Source organism: Equus quagga, chromosome 11 (genome assembly GCF_021613505.1).
Source record: "Equus quagga isolate Etosha38 chromosome 11, UCLA_HA_Equagga_1.0, whole genome shotgun sequence".
NCBI lineage: Eukaryota > Metazoa > Chordata > Mammalia > Perissodactyla > Equidae > Equus > Equus quagga.
The window spans coordinates 73197464-73224203 of record NC_060277.1 but is presented as its reverse complement, the minus strand read 5'-3'; the positions used below and the strand labels follow the sequence as shown (position 1 = coordinate 73224203).

General features: G+C 37.9%; 1 protein-coding gene across 1 annotated transcript in view; it reads left to right on the top strand.

Annotated features, from left to right (window-relative positions):
* EFCAB5 (EF-hand calcium binding domain 5) overlaps positions 1-26740 on the top strand; it is a 143131-nt gene that overhangs the window by 83270 nt on the left and 33121 nt on the right. The window contains exons 10-17 of the mRNA XM_046675528.1: positions 8338-8437; positions 9790-10869; positions 12296-12373; positions 12473-12565; positions 14081-14295; positions 15946-16102; positions 24330-24619; positions 26178-26347. Of these exons, the coding sequence (XP_046531484.1) occupies positions 8338-8437; positions 9790-10869; positions 12296-12373; positions 12473-12565; positions 14081-14295; positions 15946-16102; positions 24330-24619; positions 26178-26347 (2183 nt within the window). The remainder of the gene's footprint in view (positions 1-8337; positions 8438-9789; positions 10870-12295; positions 12374-12472; positions 12566-14080; positions 14296-15945; positions 16103-24329; positions 24620-26177; positions 26348-26740) is intronic.

The following is a 26740-nucleotide window of genomic DNA, read 5'->3' as shown; positions in this document are numbered from 1 at the left end:
GTCAGCATTATGGCGGAGTGAACTTGCCCGGGACTCTCTCTCTTCCAATATACAACAAAAAGGGACATCCATACTCCAACAGAGGACACCCTAACATAATACAAAAACCTTGGAGAGACACACAGCAACATGATGGAGAGCAGAGAGGCTGGAGCTTCCCCTTGGAGGAGCTGGAACAGGGTAAGAGAAAACTTTGCTCCCTCCCCTAAAGACTGTGAACGCAGCCACAGGAAGATCTGTGAGGAAAGGAGCAGGGGAGGGGATGCTCGTTCAGGGATCACCAAGGACTCCCTAGGGCCCTTGCAGCATACAGGGAAGCCCTCTAACAGGACGAAAGCTTTCGCGGGGGGTGACCTCATCAAGCCAACACCCCAGGAGACCACATAGTGAGAGCTGATTGAGAAAGCCTGGAATCACGCAGGAGAAAGCCCCCCTCCCCCCACCCACCTCATGCTGCTCCACTACCTGGGATATTGGCTGAAAGCAGAGGGCTCAGACTGTGTGGCTCTCGACCCCTACCCAATGGCGATAGGAAATGACTGCAACCAAATAATATCAGAATGAGAAAGACCATATCTTCCAACATCAGACACTACATCAAATCTCCAGAACAAAAAACAACAAGCACCCAGAATTCAGTCCTGAGGACACAGAAACATGTAAGCTAAATGACAATGAATTCAAAATAGCTATCATCAAAAAACTCAAAGAGGTGAAAGAGAATGTAGAAAAACAATTCAATGAGTTCAGGAGCTACTTCACAAAATAGATTGAAACTATAAAGAAGAATCAATCAGAAATATTAAAGATGAAAGACACAATGGAAGAGAGAAAACAAAATACCGATTCCCTGAACACTCAAGTGGACATCATAGAGAAGCATATCAGCATCATCAGAGATAGACATGTTGAAATGCTCCAGACAGAGGAGAGAGAACTAAGACTAAAAAGAAATGAAGAAAGTCTCCGAGAAATATCCGACTCAATTAGGAAATGCAACATAAGAATTATAGGTATTCAAGAAAGTGAAGAGAAGGAGAATGGAGCAGAAAGAGTGTTCAAAGAAATAATAGCAGAGAACTTCCCAAATCTAGGGAAAGAGAGGGAAATATGTGTGGAATAGACTTCCAGATCTCCTAGATTTTTCAATGTAAAAAGACCTACTACAAGGCATATAGTAGTAAAACTGGCAAAAATGAATGACAAAGAAAGAATACGAAGGGCAGCAAGGCAGAAGAAAATAACCTACAAAGGAACCCCTATCAGGCTTTCAGTGGATCTCTCTGTGGAAACCTTACAAGCTAGAAGAATGGAACGACATGTTAAAATCTTTAAAAGACAAGAATCTTGAGCCAAGAATACTCTATTCAGCAAAAATATCCTTCAGATATGAGGGAGAAATTAAATCTTTCCCAGACAAACAAAAGCTAAGGAACTTCATAGCCATGAGACACCTCCTCACACAAGAAATCCTCAAGAAGGCCCTCATACCTGAAAAAAGAAAAAAAAGGGAGAAGGGGTCACAAAACACAGAGTAAGCAGATAAATAGGTATACAGAATCAGAATAGGATATCAAATATTCAGCTATAGCGTTAGGCTAAAGGGAGGGAAAACACCAAATGCAAATACAATCTTGTCACTTTAACCACAAACTCACAACACAAGTTGGAATAAGATATGAGAAAAAAACTTAGGAGGGGAGGAGGAAAGGGACTGAATTGGTTTAGACTGAGTAAATAAGAGGCCATCAGAAAATGGACTATCTTATACACGAGATTCAAAATACAAACCTCAGGGTAACCACTAAACAAAAAAGCAGAACAGAGATACAAAAAATAAATAAGGAAAAAACAAAGAAACACATCATAAAAAACTACATGATTCAATGGGTAGACCAAAACACACAGAACAAGAAACAAAGGAAATGCAGGAAAACCGGAAAATGAGTGATAAAATGACAACATTAAGCCCTAATACATCAATAATCACCCTAAACGTAAATGGATTGAATGCTCCAATAAAAAGACACAGAGTGGTGAGATGGATTAAAGAACAAGACCCAGCAATTTGCTGCCTCCAGGAAACACATCTCAGCTCCGATGACAAACACAGACTCAGAGTGAAGGGATGGAAGATGATACTCTAAGCTAATGGCAAACAAAAGAAAGCAAGTGTCACAATGCTCATATCAGACAAAGTAGACTTCAAGATAAGACAGATAAGGAGAGACAAAGAGGGGCAGTATATAATGATCAAAGGGACACTCCGTCAAGAAGAAATAATGCTTATAAATATCTATGCACCCAACACAGGAGCACCAAAGTTCATAAAGCAACTATTAACAAATCTAAAAGAAGATATTAATAATAATTTGCTTCATTAAAGTTGATAAAAAAACAAGAATGTTCACAGCAGCATTATTTATAATAGTCAAAAACTAAAAACAATACAAACGTCTATCAAGAATAGAATGATTAAATAAAGTTTTATATATTCACACAGTGGAATATTATGTAGCAATGAAAAAAATAAAATTACAGTCAAATGAAACACGAATAACATTCGTAGATATAATGTAGACCAAAAAAAGACACAAAAGGGCATATGCTATATAATTCCATTTATATAAACTTCGAGAACAGACAAACTAATCTGTAGTGATAAATATCAGAATAGTAACTACCTTTGGGGGAATTATTGATTAAGAGAAACCATGAAGAGCTTCTGGCAATGATGAAAATATTCTGTATTTTTACCTGAGTGGTGCTTTCAAAATGTATAGATGGTAAACATTATTGAACTAAATGATTTGTTCACTTGTTTAATGAACTTAGAATTTGCACACCTTATTGCATAGTTATTATTTCTTTTTCTTTTTTTTTTTTTTTTTTTTTTTGCCCTGGGCTAATATCTGTTGCCAGTCTTCCTCTTTTTTGCTTGAGGAAGTTTCACCCTGAGGTAACATCTGTGCCAGTCTTCCTCTATTTTGTATGTGGGTCACTGCCATATCATGGCCACTGACGAGTGGTGTAGGTCCATGCCCCGGAACCGAACCTGGGCTGCTGAAGCAGAGCATGCCAAGCAACCACTAGGCCAAGGGGCCAGCCCTCCAAGATCTCATTTTTAAAACTACAACTTCTGCCCCACAGAATCTTGTGCCCCTGCTTTCCTCTTCTGAGCTGACATGGACAGGAATTTCAGCATAGTTATTATTTCTTAATGAAAATGTTTTTAGAATGATCACTTATGGTTGCTTGGGGTGAAGTGCCTTTTGAAGGAAAGGCTTTAAGAGACCTAGTGGCTGCTGCATTTTACCATGATTGTGATAGTGCTGACTACAAGGGCTGTTGGTGGATGACCTTCATTTCCCTGCATTGGAGAGGTTACGGAAAGTAAAAGACAAGCTCATGGCTTTAAGCTCTCAGCTCAAGTTGCAGTCAAAAACTGGAAAATTTCCATGATGACTTTAAATGAATCTCTATTTCTTGTAGCTTCATGGCAGATATGGATGAAAAATCAGCCCCAAAATTTAATGTGACAGAATTAAAATGCAAGTTGAATTTATAGAATTGCCAAGACTCTTATGTAAAATTAGCAAATTGCTTGGGAAATAGACAGAGCCTGAGACTTGGGATGGTTGTTTTTGGATGGAAGCTGAGACTTGAGCCACAAATCTCCCCAAGCCTCCCTTGGCAGCAGAAGCAGTCTCTTCTCTCCTGTTTGAGAATATTAGCTTTTCTTTCCTTAGAGACCCTATAATAACTTCACTTGGGGCAATTATCTTGCAAAAGGATATCTATTTTCCTCAAGGAACACCTGTCAACATTCAGTGCCTTGAGACCCAAAATTGGAGTCAGATCTCAGCAGACCCCAGAAGGACTAGTCAAATCTGTACCAAGAGGTGATTGTTGGTACTCAGAGAGAATATCAATTTTTGCTAATTCATAGCAGCAAAAACCTGGGGAATATATGTGGGAATTGATTATAAAACTTTAAGACTAAGAAGGATGGATATAACTTTGGATTGGCCCACATTTATCAACATTGTTATACTTAGAAAAGATTTACTTAGCAGTATATTTTGAGTATTTGGGAATTATTTCAACAGTTGGTTTGGTAGGTCAGCTGAAACCTTGACTCAAATATGGCCTACATTCAATGAGATTGAAATGCCAGAACCTTCTTGAACTACTATAGAGGAAGAAATCCAAAGGCTTACAAGGTTGCTGAAGTTGATTTCTCACATGGAGCCTGCCCATATGCATGTTCACCATATCTCCAAAGAGAACTCAGCTGACATTCCCTTAAGGAATACTTTAATGAGGGGAGCACTAGCATCCCTAAAAAGCTCTTTGGTAGCTGTCATCTGTAGGCTGGAGACAATGGTGGGAAATACTACCATGGAAGTCGGCTTTCTAATTTCAAGGAAATGATAGGATTCCAGAGTGATAGGAGACACAGGCATTTAATTGCAGAGACAAGGTCTACTGGTCACAGTTCTCATAGGTATCATAGATAAATGGTATTTTGACTAAATGCCCAAGGTCAAAGGCCATATTATAATGGGCCCAATTTGTCTAGGACTCACACTGTGGTTATTTTCCTACTTCCTGAATGCATAATTGGAATTAACCACAGTGAACAGCAGGAATAAAAGTGGCCGTCTGAGTGTTTTGACCCATGTGGATTTTCTGTGGCGATCATGGTTTCCCTAGGTGTTAAATAGATAGAATGTCTACTAAATTATTACTAGAGCTATCTACAGAAAAGCTCTAACCACAGGGCCAGAAACATGAGTTGAGATACCACAATGGAGAATATTGGCTTCTCATCCAGTTGCCAGACTTAAGCCAGTTTACACACCCAGAACTCGTTGATTGAACAGGAGGCTATTCTCTTGAGGAAGAATCCTACAAGACTGCCGCAAGCATATACTGTAGATCTTACTCCAAGTCTTCCTCAAAGCGTCTGTAGTCATTTACTGGGGTTAATATGCGTTGGAAAAAGGGAAATATCCCAGACTTTCAGAGATTATCAGATACTGACTGTTAAATTAACATTAATCTCTAGGAGCCCAAAATGCCCTAGTGGACCGTTGGTTAAAGTTAGGGCTTATGGATGTCAGGTGATAAATGCCATTTTGGTCAAGGTTTATATCACAGGCCAAATTAATCTGTGGATTTAACTGTATTTATGTCTGGTTCCTGAATGTATAGTTGGAATAGACGTACTCAGCAACTAGCAGAATCCTCACAAATTGGGGGCTGAAGGCTATTATGGTAGGAAGGATCAAATAGAAACTTCTGAACTTGCTCTGTCTGCCAGAATGGCAAAAAACAGATAACAAAAACAAAGTAATTCCACAGAGATTAGATATGAAAATACAAGAATGATATGAAGGATTCAGAAGAAGTAATCCTATCACATTCTTATCTATTCTCCTATTTTGCCTATGCAGAAGGTAGAGAGCTCTTAAAGAATATTTGCAGATTATTGTGACTCCATTCGCAGCTGCTATTTAAGATATGGAATCTTTATTGGACCAAATTGACACAGCCCCTTCATTCACAACTATTGGCCTGTCAAACTATGTCCTCTAGAGCAATTTACAAAGTTTGATTTGTTTGATTTCACTTGTCAGGAACAGCAGTATACTTTCACTGCCTTTTCATAGTGCTAAGACAGCTCTCTTTCTTTCTATTATAATCTAGGACGCAGAGACCTTGCTTGTATTGACATATCACAGATCAGCATACAGGTCCACTGCTTTGATGATTTCCATCACGTTGATTGGAGTTGATGAGCTGGAAGAAGCATTAGATGCCTTGTAAGACCCATGTGTGTCAAAAGTGGGAGATAAAAACCATAAAAATTCAGGATTTAGTACCTTAGTAAAATTTCTAGCAGTCCAGTAGTCTGAAGCATGACAAGATATCTCTTTCAAATACGAGGCAAATTGCTGTACCCTGTGCCACCTACCACTAAGAAAGAGGCACAATGCTTGTTGGACCTTTTTACATTTTAGGAACAAGGGTCACCACATTCATATGTGCTACACTTACATATTAATGGAGCCATCAGCTGCCAGAGTGGGTCCCAGAGCAAGAAGAGGCTTCGTAGGCTTTCTAGGCTGCAGTGCAAAAATTCTTCTTTACCTTGTGCCTTATCATAAGCCTAGAAGAGCCTACAGCATTTGGAATGTCCAGGGCAAATTGGAATGCTATGGCGAGTTGCAATAGTAGAACCCTAGTGTAGATCCCTCAAATTTTGGAGTAAAACTGTACCCTCTACCAAAGTTAACTATCCTTTAAGAAACAGCTCCTGGGGCTGGCCCCATGGCTGAGTGGTTATGTTCGCACGCTCCACTTTGGCAGCCCAGGGTTTCAGCTGTTCGGATCCTGGGTGCGGACATGGCACTGCTCATCAAGCCATGCTGAGGCGGTGTCCCACATAGCACAACCAGAGGCACTCACAACTAGAATATACAATTATGTACTGGGGGGCTTTGGGGAGAAGAAGAAGGAAAACAAAAAGGGAAGACTGGCAACAGATGTTAGCTCAGGTGCCAATCTTTAAAAAATAAAAAGAAACAGCTCCTGTGTGTATTTATACTATGATAATTCATAAAACCATACACTAATTATCTTGTACTTTTCTGTATGTATGTTGTATTTTTTAAAAGGTTTAGTTTTTAAAAATTATATGGAAAAATAAAGGTCCAAATATAGCAATAACCACTACAAAAGGAAGGATAATTTGGGGAGAATTTTCCTGATTTTTAAAAATAAAGTTATACTAATAGAATATTGAACCTGGCATCAGACCCACGAGAATGTGAGAATTTAGTGTATGACATGGATAGCAATATAAATCAGTGGGAAGGGACTAATTAAGAAATAATATTGGGACAATTGGTTTTCCATATTGGGAAAAAAATTAGATTTTAACCTCATTAATGAGGAAAAATAAGTCCCATGTGATCAGAGATCTCAATGTGGAAAACAAAATTTTAAATGTTTTAGAAACAAATATAGAGCAGGTATAGGTAATCCGTACAAGTAATATTTCCTAAAGAATACCCCTAAAAAGCACAAACCATAGAGGAAATGATTGATACATTTGACTACCTAAAAATTAAAAACATTGATATGGCTAAACTCACCTCACCAAAAGTTAAATTAAAAGATAAGAGATAAACTGAGAAATGATATTTGCTATATAGATAACAGAATGATCATTATCAAAAATTTACAAATTAATAAGAAATAGACAACTTTTTCACAATTGGAGAATGGGAAAGGACATGAAAAAGCCATTCATAGATGAGGAAACCCAAATACATAATAAACATATGAAAATATATTTAATCTCACCAATAATCAGGGAGATGCAAATTAAAATAATTAGATACCATTTTTTATTCAACGAGTTGGAAAAAATTATAAACTCTAACAATATCAAGTATTGGCATGGATATGGAGAAATATCCTCATTTGGTGCTGGTGAGAATGTAAATTGGTATAGGTATTTTGTGCAGCAATTTGACAATAACTACTAAAGTTGAAAATGCACGTAATATACAATCCATTAATTACGCTTCTAACTATTTACCCTAGGGAAATGTTTGCACGTGTAACACAGGAGTTGTGTATAAGGATATCCATTGCAGCATTACTTTGGTATCGAAATACTGGAAACAATCTAAACGCCCATAAATAGAGAAATGTTTTTAAAAATTATGATGTTTTCATATTATAGAATATCATACAGCAGTTAAAAGGAATAAAATATATTTCTTTACATACATGAATTGTATCTCAATGTTGAGTAAATAAAAGCAATTTTAAGAAGGACACATGTACTATGATATCAGTTATATATTTTTAAAGTACATTCACAAAATGTTAACAATCATCATTTCTAGGTATCGGGAACACAAGTGTTACTTTTATGATTTTCTCTATATTTCTGGAATTAACATTTTTCTCAAAATAAAAACGATGCAAAAAAAGAACAAGTTGGGAGCAGTTAATTGTTCCAAGTATCATGCTCAGGTCAGATTAGATAAGAACTGAACATTGTACATTAGATTTAGAAATTCAGTCAGTAACAACAAATATTTGTTAAGCATCTACTAAGTGTAAAGCATTTTGACATGTTACAGAACAAGAAGTAGAGTATAAGCCTAAAGCCAAGATATAGCTTTCCTGATTTTGACTCTGCAGCTTTTATTTACATAATGATGGTGGTGATGATAAAAGCTTCAAGAAGCCATATTCCATCTACATAAATATCTCAAATCTCTTGTAACAACTAATTTCAAACTTTCTGCTTAGGTAGGGTTTTTGGATCGGCAGAGGACACTGGCCTTGCTGGAAATGTTCTATGACCAAACTTCAAAAATGCTCAGAAGTTTTCTTCGAAACCCAAGGCAATGTAAGTGCCATGCAGAGGTAGTATGCTCAAGCCGGAGTGAGGCAGTACACTGATATGATAATACAAGGTCATTTGATCCCCATGGAATCTCTTCACATAATGTCTCCCTTAGACCATGATAGCTATATCTAGTTGCTTATTCGCCACAAAATTTACTCTTCATCACGACTAGATGTATTTTTCACCATGGTGCAATACTAAAAGTTGTCAAGTCAGAACTCAGCTAGAACTCAATTTTAAATTCATTCAAACAAGGGGATGCTTTACTGACAATCTGAAAGTTTTGGAAATTAAGTTGGTAATGATAATTCCAGTTTTAGAGTCAAACTTGGAATTCTAAGAAAAATGTTCCCTCTCCCAAGCATTTTTACTTGTACACCTTTACTGTACCTATACAGTAAAATCTCTTTTATGTTACTACTAAGAAAAACAAGATTATGGGCTTTATTTTTATTTTTTAAAGGGAAAGTCTTTGAATGGATGAGTTTTCCAAAGAATGTCAATATTTTAGTTCTGTGTGAAAATTTATTACTTGAATACTTAAAAATCTGTGGGTGATATACATAGAGTATTCCTGAAAACTGTGAGAATCACAATTTTATAGCTTAAATACTAAACATTTTGGGAGGGAGGAGGACAGTCTTGTGGTATGAGTCCCACTCTCTGTAGTTCTGGACACCAGTGTTGTTTTGTTGTTGTTGTTGTTTTCTGAGGAAGGTTAGCCCTCAGCTAACATCTGTGTCAATATTCCTCCACTTTATATGTGGGTCACCACCACAGCATGGCTGACAAGTGGTGTATGTTCGCACCTGGAATCTGAACCTGCAAACCCAGGCCACTGTGCCGTGGGGCCAGCCCCTGTTACTGTTAAACAGAGGGATTTGGGTGAATGCTATCCAATCTTTCCCTGGAATTCTGAACCAGATGTCACATAAGTTGTGGAAGAAAGAGTTGAGGAATGCAGAAAAAAGAAAGAGAGGGAAGAGGGAAGTGGGAGAAAATAAATATTGGAAAAAACATAGCCCAGTAAAGATTGTCATGGATAGACACTGACTTGTATTTTGATATTGCAGATATTGAAAAGGTGTTTGAGGTGGAAGATGTGTTCATTTCCAAAACCACACCTTTTTGGAAGGAATGATTTCTAATTTACAGTAGTGGACATCTTTTATGTTCCTTTGGGTACCTTTTTGCTTTTTATTGTGTTGCAGGGAAAGGTAACTGATATTTATTTAAAGCAGTAGGCATATATTACAATCACTGTGCTCAATGCTTTTTTGCATTAATTTACTAGCTCTGATTCTGCATTATAAGATCAATTGTTTAGGTAAATGTTTTGTTTTCTGCATTAGGGCCATTCATTGAGTTTGAAGAGATAGACTTGCTTGAGTTCTGGGGAGACACGGATAATCAGAAACACATTTATGAAGACTTTGACAAAGTCCTTTTAGAGATGAATACATTACTTTCTGAAAAACATGCTAGCAAACCCCAAAGTAAATTGTTAGACAATTCAGAAGATCAACGTAAACGTGATAAACACAGAAAATCAACACTACTACCAAGCTCACCAGAACAAGAGAGAGGGACAACTGCAAAACAAGAACCAAATGGAATTTCAACCAAAGAACAAAAACAAGACAGGGAGTCAACTGGAGAAAAATCAGTAACAGAAGAAGGAAGCCACAGAGGATCAACTCCAGAACAAGGATCAAGTAGAGAGTTAATAACAGAACAAAGACCACCACGAAGAGCATCAACTGCAGAAGGACTTTACACAGAATCAATAGCAGCACAAAGACAACGCAGAGAGTCAGTAACAGAACAAGGACCACACAGAGGGTCACTTGCAGAACAAGGAACACGTAGAGAGTCAGTAACAGGACAAGGAGCACGCAGAGATGCAGTAACAGAACAGCAACCACACAGAGGATCAACTGTAGGAGGAACACGTAGAGAATCAGTAGTAGAACAAGGACCACACAGAGGGTCAATTGCAGAACAGGGATCACGCAGAGACTCAGTAACAGAACAGGGACCACATGGAGGGTCAGCTGCAGAACAGGCATCAATCAGGGAGTCAGTAACAGAACAAGGACCACGCAGAGAGTCAGTTGCAGAACAGGGAACACGTAGAGATTCAGTAACAGAACAAGGACCACGCAGAAAGTCACTAATAGAAGAACCACACGAAAGGTCAACTGCAGAACAAGAACCACCTGGAGAGACAATTCCAGAAAAACAACAGAGAATTTCAACTTCACAATCAGGGAGAGGTAGTATCTTAAGAGAAAGTAAAAAATCTAGGGAGTACACTGAAATCCCTCCGGAGGAAGAGAGGACTCAGGAGCAAGCATATGAAGAGGAATTATTCATGTCTTCTGAATTGCAAGAGCAAATTCCAACATCGAGTAGTAGAGATCGTCTTTCAGGTAGTAATGCAGTTCTACAACATCAGCTCCCTGTTTTGCAGAGGGATTTTTAAAATCTTTTCGGAAAATACTCATTTCAATTAGGCTCTTTTCTGGCATATCAGGTCATGCAAATCTCAGATATATTTTGCTATTCAGCCTGAGTCTAGACCTTGAACAATCAATTAAATGCAAACCAGAATGTCTGTATTCTCAATTTACCTAGAATTCTTTTTGCACCAAAAGTCCATTTGTAAGGAATAAATCATATAATGTTGCATATAGAAATTTTCATTGGACCTCTGAAGAGGCATTCAAAGCCCTTTTGTTTTAAATGTAGTCTGATATTAAAATCCACTTTTTAAAATTTCTTTTTTCAACTATAAAATGGATCTTGCTTTTTTCAGTTATATATAAGATATATCTTCTAGAAGAGTTTCTGAAATTCATATTTAAGACAGAAAGCACCCTGCATTTCAAATATTTATTCTGTGGAAGACTTTTCCTCTGAATTGCTTATGCCAATATATTCCCTTTTTGTTGAAAAATTCTAACCTTTTAGAGAGCCAATCTCAATACCACTTAAGACCTCAGTTAGGCTTACATTTTTTTAAGTTCTGCTCGTTAATTCCAAAGTCCCAAAGTCCCAAAGAAAATTCTTATTTAAAACTCCTAATAGATGGGTAGCCTGTGTTCTAGTTTCTACACTATCATTAACTAATTTGAAATCTTTTATTTTTTCAGCATTATGTTTATTTCTCCACAAAACAGGGCTACTAATTTCTGGCTGTCCTCACATAGTAGGCATGCAAGTAAAAAATTAAGTGAAGTTACTATTCAATCGGATGTTATATTAGTGAGGACTTAATTTTGGCTAAGTGTAACAGTGATCCAAAAGACAGTCTCTAAAAAAAATAAACAAAAACAAAACAAAATAACAATGTCTAAACAAGAGAGAACTTTCTCTCTCATATGAAAGCCAAAACTTATGACAGCTTGGCCCCATGAAATCAGCAGTGGCTCAAGTTCCTTCTATCTTTTGTCTCTTCCAACCACATGGTCCAAGATGGCTCACTACCATGTCTGTATTCTGACCAGCAGGTAAGGAGAAAGGAGAAAGATAGACATCACATCACTTCCCTTCACATCTCGTTGGTCAGAATTTAGGAATATAGTGATAGTTAGCTGTGAGGGAGGCTAGGAAATGTAGCCCTTATTTTGCATGGCCCAAGTGGGGTACAACAAATAGCTTTTGTCACACATCTGCTCACAACAACTAAAGTTATTAAGTGATATCACTGTGGTTGATTATGACACAATAAATATGGGAAAGTATCTGAAAGAAAGGTGTTCTATATGCAAGGCATTTCTCTCGTTCATTAACTTAAGAATGTATAATAGAATATATAATGTCCAATTCATAGGCATTTTCTTTTGTACCTTTTAGAAGCTGCACAAAAAGAAGTTCGGAAAGACAAAGCCTGTGAACCGAAGTCCCAAAAAATAGAAGGAAAGTTATGGTCAGGTGACTCTTCATTTAATCCTCCTTTCATTTATACTCTAGAATAAAAACATTGTGAAAGTGAAGTCAAGTTAGTTGTGTTATAGAATGTGTATTTCATAGGTGAACTTTTGACTTGTAACTGGAAGAAGAAGTATGCCAAATGTGAAGAGGAGGAACAGGCAAACTTAATCTATGATAACTCCAGGTTCACAGGTACATGTTAACAATAAAACTAGGAAGGATAGATGGCAGTCCATTGGATGAATTTAATTTACTGTGGTACCCCATGATAAAGATTGGACTTAACCAAGTCACAATGGCAGCGTGGTTCTTGCATTATTTTTGTCCCTGAATTGATGGATCTAAACACATACAAGATGAATGTTTTTGGTGGTAGTGTACATTTAGGTGTGTGCTATTGATGAATGCTCTTCTGCTTTAAAACATATGCAATAGTATACAATTTTTTTTTTACCATTATGTGGCTGTACAACTGCTTTGAAGCTATGATCCAGGTATACAAAGAGAGTCAGATATTAGATATTAGAATTCAATAAAAATCATTCCAGCTATTCCTCTCCCTGGTAGTTCCACATTCCAACATGTGAGACAGGTGAGAATCTATCTTATTTTTGAAGACTTATACACAAAGATATACTCAACAGAAGAACAATGAGTAGCTTTTAGCTCTCAGATAAACCATGTATTTAATGATGATTGTTCCAATAAGTACTCATATTTTACTACAATGCTATTTTATCATTTTACCTTTCATTGACAAGTAGTAGAACTATTAGATCAAGACTATTTTCTTCCTCTCTACAATTTTTTTTCTCATTTAAGCCTGGGCCAAATAAACTTTCTATCCTCAAAATATTTTGGTGGAAATGCATGGCATTGGTCAAGCTCTTTTGGCCTGCTAGTTCATGTTCTTCTTCTCTTGGTCATACTTCTTTATTTCAGTTTTGCTTTACCATTTAAAAAAATTGCATGGGTGATCATTTTTAAGTCACACCAAATCTCATATGGAAGACATAAGAGCTTGAATGATTCCATCAATGAATAAATCAAATATAAGTCATGGCTGACATTTTGTGAGATATTATAACATTGAGCTTCAAGATGAATATATTAGTCAAAACTCTTTGGGGGAGAGCTTATAGTGGTGGTATTTATGAACTTATTTAACTGGCAAGTCCAGACAGCAGCTGGCCTCAGGCACAACTGAATCTAAGGGCTCGACAATAGCAACAGAACACTGTCTCTCTGCCTCTCAGCCCTGTTCTCTGTGTAACTTTCAGTTTTCGGTAGTTTTACCCATATGTGGCAAAGACGTCATAAGAGTATTTTTAAGCCTACAGCCTACTAATTCAGGAATCAGAGTGATTCTTCCCCCATAGTTCCCCAAAAAGATCTGAGGCTAATTCTCATTGGCCTATAGTGGATTACATTGCTGTCATATATGAATCATTGGCCAGACCTATATCACATGGCCAACTTTGAAGCAAGGGTCAGGGAGGCTCAGGACCACCTGATTCATCTAAACTGACAATGGGGGAGAGATGTTTTCCCAAAGCAAAAAAGGAGGGCACCGTCCTCATAAAGGGAGCATGGATTCCTGACAGGAAAAAAATAGCAGATGTCTATTACAATAGGTACTCGTATATTTTCCCAAAGCTTTGAGAAAACTGTTCACTTTACTGTTTGTGTATGTTTCCTGCTTAATAGACCTACACTCAATTATCAGAAATAGTCAGTCTTACAAGGAAGTAAAAGGTAGGAGTGCCTTCAATGGAGTTTCCTTCGACCTGCTCCAGTTTGTACAACTCCTTGAGACATTCGTTGGTGAAGATACTCCCTTGAGTGTCAGTGAGACCCTCACCGCCTTTTTCAAGAGAGGCTATGTTGAAACAAAAGAAGAGAAAATGAGTAGCTTAGAACAGGTGAGTAATATTATTTATCAATGAAACACATGAGGTCACTATTATAAGTAAATCTCTCAACCTCACTTGTTCCTACTGTGGCTCTTTCTTAAAAAATTTGCTACCAAACTTATCACTTTATTTCAATGAGCATGGCCATTAAATATTTTATCTTATTGTCAAATGTTCTAAGATCAAACTCTGGAAAACTCATTCCCCTAATCATAACATGATTGCTGGTGGCAGAAGATTGTACAGCTTTGTTTTTCCTCCCCTGAAGCTTAAAGAACAGATTTTTGAGGTGCAGATATGTGTGTGTGCAAAGATGTGTGTTTCTTCACTTTCTGCTGTGTGAGTACATTTACAAATGCACATACCTAGGGGTATGATTATGTCTTGGATATATACTTTTATTCATGTGCATCCATGTAGGATATGTTTCCTGAGGACTTACTACTTGCTTAGGTGGTAGATAAATGCACACACATTCTTATAAATTATAAACGATTTATGTGCTCTTATATGAAATATGCAAATTGGATTCACCAGGAATATTCAGTAGTCTCATAAGCCTTAGGAGTTTTCTCAACCTAATTCTAGAGTTGATATCCCTTTCGCCTCCTCAATTGCAGTTCCCCCCATTTAAACAAATGGTATATATTCACTTTCTTTTAGGAATTGTCTATCTAGGTATTAATTTAATTACTATCTAATTGATATAATTAATCTAGTAAAAAACCTAAAATGTAAATAATAGCAATGACAAGTTAGGTCAATGTTAAATATAAAAAAGAATTTTTGGGGCCAGCTGGGTGTAGTAGTGGTTAAGTTCGCACGCTCTGCTTCAGCAGCCTGGGGTTCGCCAGTTTGGATCCTGGGTGTGGACCTACAAATCGCTCATCAAGCCATGCTGAGATGGCATCCCACATAGAAGAACTCTACAACTACAAACTGGGGCTTTGGGGAGAAAAAAAAAAAAAGAATTTTTTAACACAATCATTTTTTATTGTTTGAACACTGCTATTCATCCCCCTTTGCTACAAAACTTATCCCACCAAGAAGCCAGGCAGAGCATCCCATGTGTTTATCATATTCCTGAACAACCAGCTAGAGGGTGGAGAGGAATGAAAGAAAAATTCTTAAAGAGTGTAGTCCCCTTCTTAAGTTAATGTGTTTTGGACTAAAACGTTAGTCCAATGCATTAGTCCAATGCAGAGAATGCCTATTTTTTGGTCTAGAGGTGAAATAGAGAAATGGTATTTAGAGGATTAAAATTAAATACTTCATTTTCCCATTAATATCATGCTTAGTCCCAGCCTTTTTTTTTTTTTTTGAGGAAGATTAGCCCTGAGCTAACTACCACCAATCCTCCTCTTTTTGCTGAGGAAGACTGGCCCTGAGCTAACATCCATGCCTATCTTCCTCTACTTTATATGTGGGACGCCTACCACAGCATGGCTTACAAAGCAGCGCTGTGTCCGCACCCGGGATCCGAACCAGCGAACCCTGGGCTGCCGAGAAGCGGAACGTGCACACTTAACCGCTGCACCACCAGGCTGGACCCCCAGCTTTTTTTATAAAGCTGTTTTGATAAAAAGTGCTGCACTTTGAGGGAGATAAACACAAGACGCCAGTTGTCTTCTGTGCTTTGTTATCCTGCTTGTACCCTAGGCTAGACAAAATGTTTCCCAAGTCCGACGGGGACTTCTCCTAGAAGCCCTCTTTCAGAGGTGGGACAGTGATGCTTCAGGGTTCCTGGATCTGAAGGAAGTTGATGAACTCTTGTACACATACAAGGAGGGAATGGAAAAAGACTCTATGAAAAAAGGTAAAAATATAAGAATTTTCTTACTTAAGTTGTAGTAACAACTTGGCTTCAAGTTTTCCAGCACTATGACATATATACAATTAAAACATGGGTTGTTCTAAAACTACAAGATACCACTTTACACCTATTAGTAAGGCTATAATTTTTTTCAGCTTTATTGAGATATAATTGACATATAGCATTGTGTAAGTTTAAGCTGTGCAATGTATTGATCTGATACACTTATATATTCTGAAATGATTACCACAGTAGCATTAATTAACTCCTCTATCATCTCACATAATTACCATTTCTTTTTTATAGTGAGAAAAAGAGCTCTCTTAGCAACTTTCAAGTATATAATACAGTATTGTTAACTATAATCACTGTGCTGTACCTTAGTTCCCCAGAACTTATTCATCTTATAATAGAACTTTGTACCCTTTGACCAACAACTCCCCATTTCCCCCACCCTCAGCCCCTGAAAACCACCATTCTAACCTCTGTTTCTGTGAGTTTGACTTTTTTAGATTCCACATATAAGTGATACTATACAGTATTTGTCCTTCTCTGTCTGACTTATTTCACTTAGCATAATGCCTTCAAGATCCATCCATGTTGTCACAAATGGTAGGATTTTCATCTTTCTCATGGCTGAATAATATTCCATGGTATATATATACCACATTTTCCTTATCCGTTCATCTGTAGATGGACACTTAGGTTGTTTCCATGTCTTTGCTATTGTGAATAATTCTGCAATGAACATAGGGGTGCAGGTATCTCTTCAAGGTAATGATTTCACTTCCTTCAGATATATACCCAGAAGTGGAATTACTGGATCATATGGTAATTCTATTTTAAATGTTTTGGGGAACCTCCATACTGTTTTTCAAGGGCTGCACCAATTTACATTCCCACCAAGAGTGCACAAGAGTTCCCTTTTCTCTACATCCTCACCAACTCTTATCTCATCTTTTTGATAATAGCCATTCTAACACGTGTGAGGTGATAGATCTCACTGTAGTTTTAATTTGCGTTTCCCTAATGATTAGTGATGTTGAACATCTTTTCATGTGCCTTTTGGTCAGTTAAATGTCTTCTTTGGAAAGATGTCTATTCACTTCTTCTGCCCATTTTTTAGTTGGATTGTTTTTTTGCTATTGAGTTGTATGAGTTGCTTATATTTTGGACATTAACCTCTTATCAGATACATGATTTGCAAATATTTTCTCCCATTCTGTAGGTTGCCTTTTCATTTTGTTGATGGTTTCTTTTGCTATGCAGAAGCTTTTAAGTTTGATATAGTCCCACTTATTTACTTTTGCTTTTGTTGCTTAGGTAGTATGACTATAATTTAAAAAATGGAGAATAGCAAGTGTTGACAAGGATGTGGAGAAATTGGAACCCTTGTGTACTGCTGGTGGGAAAATAGAAAATGTCAGAGTAATCAGGAGTGGAATATATTGTAGAGTGTTTTGTCTAAGACCATAGCTCTACATAGTGAGATTGCTTCTCTGTACCTGGCTATGCTCATTCTTGGGATTAAAAGAATCCAAACCATTTCACAGTTCTGCCTATTTTCTCTTCTTGTTGTACCTCTCTGCCTCTACAAGGTCTGATTCACTTCTTAAGTCTGACTGGCTTGCAAGTTTCTCCTGAATTTACTAACTTAACTTATTCTCCCTAATGACTTTTTTCTCCTATATTATATTTTTCTCCTCTGATCAATACTTCCCAATCAAGAGCTACTAAAATTCTTATTCCAGTATAATAATTTCCCTCCTTTATTTGGTAAGATCCTAGTCTAAATGATTTTTTTCTTCACTGGGTTCAGGGATTTATCTGATGATTTTGGCATACCATATTTCCAATTCTTAAAGTATATAGTGCACGAGAGAAAGAATGAGCAGGGTTAGTTAAGTTCTTTAGCCCTTTCAAAAATCATTGTATTCGTTGATCTTCCAACATACCTAAGTTTATTAGTTGTCATGTGTTCTTCCTTAACTATGCCTTCTGCAAGCTTTACACTATACTATACTACTTGTCTTTGACTGCAACCAAAGAAAATTCATTTAATGAAGCTTCAAAAGGCATGATGAAGTGGTTTCCACTTAAAAGATGGGCAAATTTCATAACACAGAACCATGTTCTACAGAGAAAAGAACACTACACAATGGTCAGGAGAGCCGAGTTTCAATACTGTATCTTTCACTAAATGGTCATGTGACCATGGGTAAGTTATTGAACTTCCATAATCCAGGCGTCCTCATTTGTAAAATGACGGAGTTAGACATGATGAATTCTAGAATTTAAGGAATCTGAGAATGATGTTATAAGGAAGTTCCAAGATATGTGATTGAAGTACAGCAACAGGGATAGGTAGAAAGCATAGAATGTAATGGGTTAAGCCCAGCAAATGAGAATGAGGAAAGTAAGGAACAGGCAGGATCTGCTGCCAGAAGAAAATGTCTGCGAGCAGGAAGAATAAATTATTCTCTCCAAGGGTAGGCTTATACAAAATGACTCTCTCTGATCACATATTGGTAGCCACCTGGCCTGAAGAGATGACTGCTGAGCTGATGGCCATATGGAAGAGAGAAAGTCACATTTAGCTTCTTAAAAAATGGAAAAAAAATCTAAATTCAAACATTATCTAATAACTGATTGGCAAATCTTCAAACAGCTCTTTTTTGTTTTGCTCTAGTCTTCTTATCTATTTCTGTGTCCAAGATTAAAAATTGGGGTTTAAATAGGATAAAGGCACACAAATAGAAATTTCTAGAAATACTTCTGCCGCTGTCCTCAAAATGGAAGTTTTCTATATGGAAGGGACAACTTGAAACTTTTAGTCTGTAATTTTCCCTCTTTATTCCTGTCTAATATAGCCTAATCTTTTCAGCATAAATACCACAAATAAAAAGCTGTTGAACATGTGACCTGTCTACCCTACAGAATTTAATGGAACAAGTCACTCTTCCCCCGTTACTTCCCATGGAATAGCTGTTAACATTTGTTAATGTTTAACTTTCCATTAAATTATAAGATTTGCCTTAATATGTAAATTTCTATTTAAGTGGAACATTTAACTCTCTTAAAATTATAACAGTTTGGTGGTGCATTCTGTCACCAAATTCCAGAAATCTTGAACATTAAGAACCATATTTATTTAGAAAGTCTCACTGAAGAACTCACAAAGTGTTTTTTAAAGAAACTGAAAACTGGACAATTAGTGTAAAATTACTGCTGTTTCTTCACTCTGGAACAGGGAATCTCTAAGAAACTCCTCAGTCTTTTGTTGATTTCCATGACCTTGACATTTTTGAAGATTATAGGCTGGTTGTTTGTAGTATGTCCTTCTTTTAGGTTTGTCTAATGTTTCCTCAGGATTAAATTCAGATTATTTATCTTTGGCAGGAATATCATATGAACAATGCTGTGTTCTTCTCATTGGATCTTACCAGAAGCCCAATGATAATAAAATGATATCTGGCAGTTGCCCCACTTTAAAGTTACTCTTTTTCCCCTTTGTGATTAAAAAATGTTTTGTGGTTGCACTTTGAAACCATATAAACATTCCCTTTGTTGTCAAACTTTTTGTTTATTCATTTATAGCAGTATGTATTCATGGTTTCCTATTTTGTTCAATGGTTTATAATCCAACACTGTCATTATTTTAATGCTCATATTGTCTCAGATTTGACCTATGGGAGTTCCTTCAATATAGCTCCTGTCCTTCCCTGCCTTTACTATGTTGTTATGAAAAATTTCAAACAGACAGCAAAGCTGAAAGAATTTTATGGTGAGCACCTATATATGCACCACGTAGATTCCACTATTAACATTTTACTATACTTTTTTGTTATCTATTTATTCATGTCTCCATCCCTCTAACCTTCCTTCTATCTCTCTTATTCTTGATGCATTTCAAAATAAATTGCAGACGTTAACACACTCCTCCCTAAATACTTCAGCATGTGTATCTTTAGTTTAATAATAGCCAAGAACTGGAAACAGTCCAAGTATGTATCAATTAAAGAACGGACTAACAAACTATAGTATATTCATACAGTGGAATACTACTCAGCAATAAAAGGAAGCAAAGTGTTGATACGTGCAACAATATGTAAGAATCTCAAGAAAAAAATATGCTGAGTAAAAGAAGCCAATAATATTAACAGTTCAATATATGTTAACATTTCTTTTCTTTTGAGGTAAAATTTGCACAAAATGAGATACACAAATTTTAAGCGTACTTTCGCTGAGTTTTGGCAAATGCATAACTTGTGTATCCCATACCCCTACCAAGACAGAGAATAAAAAGTCCCCTCATGCCCCTTTCCCATTCAATCCCCACCACCCAATCCTCAAGGTAGCCACTCTTCTGGTTGTTTTCCACCATAGATTAGTTTTATGTCTTCTAGTTCATATAAATGGAATCATTTATACGTCCTCTTCTGCATAAGGCTTCTTTCACTCAGTGTATTTTTTCCTCTATGTGGATGTATATGTAAATATACATTTACATCTGTACATATTTCTTTTTAATAAATACCTAGGAGTGGGGTTTCTGGGCTATAGGATAGGTGTATGTATAGTTTTATAAGAAACTGCCAAGAGTTTCCTGTGTCCTTTTAACATATATCCATCATTCTTTGAGCACCTCCTTGCTTTCTGGCACAAAAAGATCTCTGTTCATCCTATCTTTCCATGCTCCCACCCTGGAATCACTCATTTCTCCAAGGAACCTTGGTTTCTTTTAGTAGAGAATGATATTTAGAAGCCAAGGTCTGGGTTCTACATGTTCTCATTACTCCCAGGTCCCAGCTCCCAAGTTTCCCACAGGGAATATGTATGTATGTATATGTAAATATACATTTACATCTGTACATGTCTATTAATATTAAAAACCAGAGGGCCCGGCCTGGTGGCATAGTGGTTAAGTTCGCGTGCTTCACATTGGCGGCCTGGGGTTCGCAGGTTTAGATTCCAGGTGCAGACCCAGCACTACTCGTCAAGCCACACCATGGCGGCATCCCACATAAAATAGAGGAAGATGGGCACAGATGTTAGCTCAGTGACAATCTTCCTCAAGCAAAAAGAGGAAGATTGGCAACAGATGTTAGCTCAGGGCTAACACACACACACACACACACAAAACCCCATAAATTCACACCTCTAAGTCTAATCCAATAACACAGGGTTCATTCTAGTTTTGTCCATTTTTTGTAGCTCCCTTCTCTCTTTCTTGTATTATCCTAAATATATTTATTTATTTGATTAATTCCCCTGTGTGGAACTAATCTCCCATCACACTGTCCTCTCTCCGACAGTGATGTCCTTCTCACTACAACTAAGCTCCAACACTCTATACTAATCTGCCCTTCCCATACAGTTTCCCTCCTTACTCTGCTCAGGCTCTGACATCCCGTACCAGATCTCCCCTCTATGTGGATACCCTTCACACTCTCCTTAGGCTCTGACATTCCATGGCAAGGCACCTTTTCACATAGATGCCCTCCTCAATCTACTCAGGCTTCTGACTCCTCGTGCTGGGCAGTCCCCTACCTGGAAGTCCTCATTTTGCTTGGCCCCTGATTCCCTATCCTGAGCTGCCACTCCATATAGACACCGTCCTCACCCTGTTTAGGTTCTGACTTCCCAGGCCAGGCTGTCCCTCCACTTGGTTGCCCTTCTCGCCCTGCTCAGGCTTAAATACCCCTTGTGGGGCATCCACTCCACATGGATACCCTCCTCATCCTGCTTGGTTTTTTGTTTTTGTTTTTTTTGTGAGGACGATTGGCCCTGAACTAACAGCTGTTGCCAATCATCCTCTTTTTGCTTAAGAAAGACTGTCACTGAGCTAATGACTGTGCCAATCTTTCTCTACTTTTTTTTTTATGTGGGATGCCACCACAGCGTGGCTTGACAAGCAGTGCTAGGTCCACGCCCAGGGTCTAAACCCGCAAACCCCAGGCTGCTTAAGTGGAGTGCGTGAACTTAACCACTACGCCACCAGGCCGGCTCGCTGCTTGGGTTTTTATCCTACCGGAAGCTAAACCACCTCTCAGGGCCACCTTCTTCACTTACATGGGCTGATGATTGCCCTTCCACATGGATAACCTCCTCGTCTGTTCAGGCTCTGACAGCCCATGCCAAGCTACTTCCTGCACGGATGTTCTCCTTCCCCCACTTGGATTCTGATGCCCTGCTTTGGGCCACTGTGGCTTCTCTTGACTAGGAGCAGATGCTTACCTTGCTCTGCCCCATCTAATGGCTTTAGGACCAAATTGTTCAAGAACGAAAAGGAATGAAAGGAGAAGAAGAAGAAATGGAAGAGGAAGAACCTACAAGGTACTTTTAATCTAACTGGAGACTATATCAGTTAGGACCCTTTGAGTCCAAGTAATAGAAAACCTAGCCCAAGGTGGTTAAGCAAAAAAGGACTTTGTTGGTTTATGTGATGGTTCAGGACACAACTAGATTTGGGAGTTCAAATAATGACATTAGGACAGGTGTCTACTTCTTTCTCTTTCTCTCTTTCAGTCTGGCCCTGCTATGTTCTCTGTTTTGACTCCATTTTCATACAGCCTCTCCCCTGGTGGTGACCAGATCCAGTCTCACATGTCACAGGTCTTTCAAGTCCAGTGGGAATAAAAAGGAAAATGTCCTTTTCCCAATTCAAGCAAAGAGTCTGGCATTAGTCTGGGCTAAACCAACCACTGTGGCTAGGGAAATAGAATGTCCTGACTGGCTTAGGCCTGAGATGCATGCCCCATCTCTGGAACCACAAGTGGAACCCCACTCAAACACATGAACTGATGAGGGGGCGGAGTTGTTTGCCCAAAGCAAAAGTTGGGATACAAGTACTGGGAGAAAGATGAGTGGATGCTAAAGTGTAACAATCAACAAAAGTACAACTACAGAAATGAGAAGCTTTCATATGATAAGATGACTGAAATTACCAGGTAGTATTTGCTAATTGTCAAATGAATGGTACAGAATGGATGCTGTTGTCTTTCAGGGGAAGGAGAAATCGTAGTGGAAGCTTTCTCGAGGAAGGAGAGATTTTTAACTTTAAAAGGGATGGGTGCATACCCTATAACTTACTAATTTATAATAAATGTCAAAGAAACTTGCACATGTGCACCAGGAGACATACACAAAAATGCTCATAGCATTGCTCATAAGAGCAAAATAGTGGAGACAACCTACATGCCCATTGACAGGAGAATAAATAAATTAATGATGATTTACTCACAGAATGACATATTATAAAGCAGCGAAAATGAATGAGTCACAGCTACGGGAAGAAAATGGATGGATATGGTAGCATGATGTTGAATAAAAAAGCAAGTCCCAGAAAACTACATATTATATAATGTCCTTTTTCTAAAGTTTACGGACAGGTAAAACTAAACCACATATTGTTTAGAAGTACACATACACACACACACACATATGATGACACTATTGGGAAAATAAAAAGAAGGGAAAGATAAAGCAAAAGCTAAATTTCAGGATATTGGTAGGGGTGTGGGGAGGCAGGGGTGTAGAAGAAGATGTAAGTTATTGGTAATGTCCAGGTTTGGGAGTAGATTCATGATTGTGCAATTAAGAAAGTAAAAGAAAGATATGGATGCAGAAGTGTGCAAGGCATGATCAGGGACCATGAGTAGAGAGGGGATACTGGAGCAAATAATTCCTACATGGTATTATGGGCAGATATTATTGAAAAATGGACTGGATTCAAATATAGTGGGAAGTCGAACCAGGGAATTGTATAAAGCAAGTTGTGTTTTAATTTAATTTTATAAATATATATTGAGGCTTACTATTGGTAATCCAGTTATAAAGTGATTAATACTGGTTTGGGATTATGAAAGTAAGAGTGGAGAAGAGTGGCCACAAGATAGTTGCCGAAGACTGACAGGATAGGATTAAGTGGTCTATTGGACACGGAAGGTAAAAGGTAGGGAGGAGTCAAAGTTGATCCTGGGGGTTCATCTGGCTAAGTGGGAGAATTTTAAAAAAAAAGCAGAGAAGATGACATAAGAGTCATCTTGAGTTCAGCATAGGAAGTCACCATCAGATGTTCCATTGGGCTTAGAGACGCCTTTGATATACCTGGTTTTCCATGGGGAGCAATTGTCAGGGGCTTCAGTTTGCTATAAGAGGAGAATTAAAATTTCCCCCACAGATAAATGAGCTTTTAGTTAGTTCTTGGTTTTGTGTTTATGTCTTTTAGCTAAACTACACATCCAATTTCCAAAGCCACGACCTGGTCATGAAGTGAGGTTATCTTCAAAGCAGTTTCAGAAATACATAGAATTGGTTGTATCTGAACTCAGGGGCAATGAAGATCATGTTCTGGAAAGCGTTGTGGAGTTTCTGATGAATGCTTTAGAAAGGAGTCATACTGAGAGTCTGAGGAGTTGTGCTAGACAAAAGTGGCTGCACCAAATCCAACATGCTGCAGAGACAAGTGGGGTATCCCTGGAGCCAGTGTACACTGAGACCTTTAAGGCCCTCAGCCAGGTATGTTTTCCAAAATGATATATGGAAAAATTTCCTCGCAGTAGCTGATGTTGAGTGGTTGCAAAGGTGGAGCACACTAAATTCTCTTGAAAAATCACTGGGTGCTGCTAAAGATGTTTTATTTATCCCAATATATTACAATGACCCAAAGTCTAGGATAGATGCAACTGGAATGACTGCAGGATAGCAAGGTAAAAGCAGAGAGGGAAAGTATAAAAAAATTATGTCTTGGGATTTCTAATTTCATTTGTACTGAGAGTCAAATAAGCCTAGAACAGACAAGAGACTGATATCAAAAAATACCAGTAAGGAGATGTGAAAGTAGTTCTAGCTACATTTCTCTTGCATGATGTTTTGGGAGTCAATTTAAAAAGGAAATATTTAAATCATGAAGTCATCATAGAGTAGAAACCAACATCACACAATATTCTATAGCACGGCTGAGAAACAAGCTAAGACTATTTCAGAATCCTGTCACTTAAAACACATAACCCTGGTGGACCACTCCCCACAGCTTTGCCACCTGCTCAGAGATGACCAGCTTGCTGCTCCTCCCAGGCTGAAACAGCATAGTTGTCTTCTACATATGTCACAGGTTCCGTTGATCCAGGGAAGCTTGTCATTCATCTCAGTTAAATCCACTTGATTATTGGAATCATCTCCTGAATGGTTGAATTTTCCAGTGTAGTTTGAAATGGAACAGAAGCCTAATCAAGAAAAAAGAGCTGTTACTCCAACTTGTTTCATATCTGCAGTAACCTAAAAGAAATCTCACTACATTTTTGTTAGTTACTCTATAGATCTTTTATGTAGAAAACAAGGAATAAAGGCAGAAGAAAAAAAGGCATGAAAAACAAACCCAAATATACAGAAGAGAGGACACAAATATCAAGGAAAGTGTCTCTCATGTCACCAATTTATGAACATGTTCCATATATGTGTTAATACATAATATGGTTGATAACATAATATTTTAGGTACAGGGAATTTCCAGTTATTTTAATTAGAAATAGTAGTTGCATAAAGTCTACAGTCTGGCGCCCCAAGAAATCCTTTCCTGAAATGACATGTATAAAACATCATAGCCAAACTATGTTAAGAATCCCTTGAGAGCATTTTTTTCCACATTCACATCATAGTAGATGGTCAAGAAATATGCATGAAATGAAGCCATCTTCTTGCCCTAGCTAGTTAAAGTAAATACTTTTAACTGAAGTCCAGACAAGACGATAATAGTTCAAAGGGATCCAAGTTTTAAACCTCTAAATTTGAGTAGATTTGAGAGGTTTTTCGTTGTTGCTGCTGCTGCTGTTGTTTTTAGTAAACCAGTCTAGTTGGCATAAAGTAAATCCATTCCACTCACTCAAACTCAGGTTTTGGGGACAGCTGTGGTGTCAGCCTTTTCCCCATTGCCCACGAATGGTAATATCTATATAATTTATTCAGGAAAATGAAATTATCAGGGTCAGATGCACAAATTGGCTAATGAAGGGAGACATGATTAGAGAATAGCTCTTTGGTTATTGGCAAATACATGGTCAGAAACATTTTGCCATAGGATGCTGAAGCCCATGGATGTAAGAAGATCAGTGCGCACATTTCCCTGTTAGAAGAAAATCTCCTACTGCCTGATAGAGGGAATGTTCTGCTGAGGAATGTAGCTTCTACTTTAGACGATGCTCCATTTGTACTGAACAGAGTACTCTACAGGGACATGACGGGAATCAGGTAGGAATTTCTTGGAAGTTGGTTTTACCCTTCTAAAAAATAATTCCCTTTCTGAAGTAAACTAGCATTGAAATGCTAGTTAGCTGCCCTAAAGAGAAATGCCTCAGGTCACCAATGCTTCTAGAGTGGGAGGTGATGGGTTTCCAGTGTTGAATTTCACCTGATCATTCTAGAGCTCACTCCTACGCACTGATTTGCCATACAGGGACTTGGCTTCACACTATCAGCTCAATTATTTCTGCCTGCTCTGTAAGTTGTCTCCTGCATCCTGTTTATATATATTTTCTCTGTTATGATCTAAGCCTGTTTTTTAAATCTTTCAGTCAAGTCAGACTCTCCAAACTGGTAAAGTTATGAGTCTACTCCTCTGACATATAATGCCAATGGTTATGA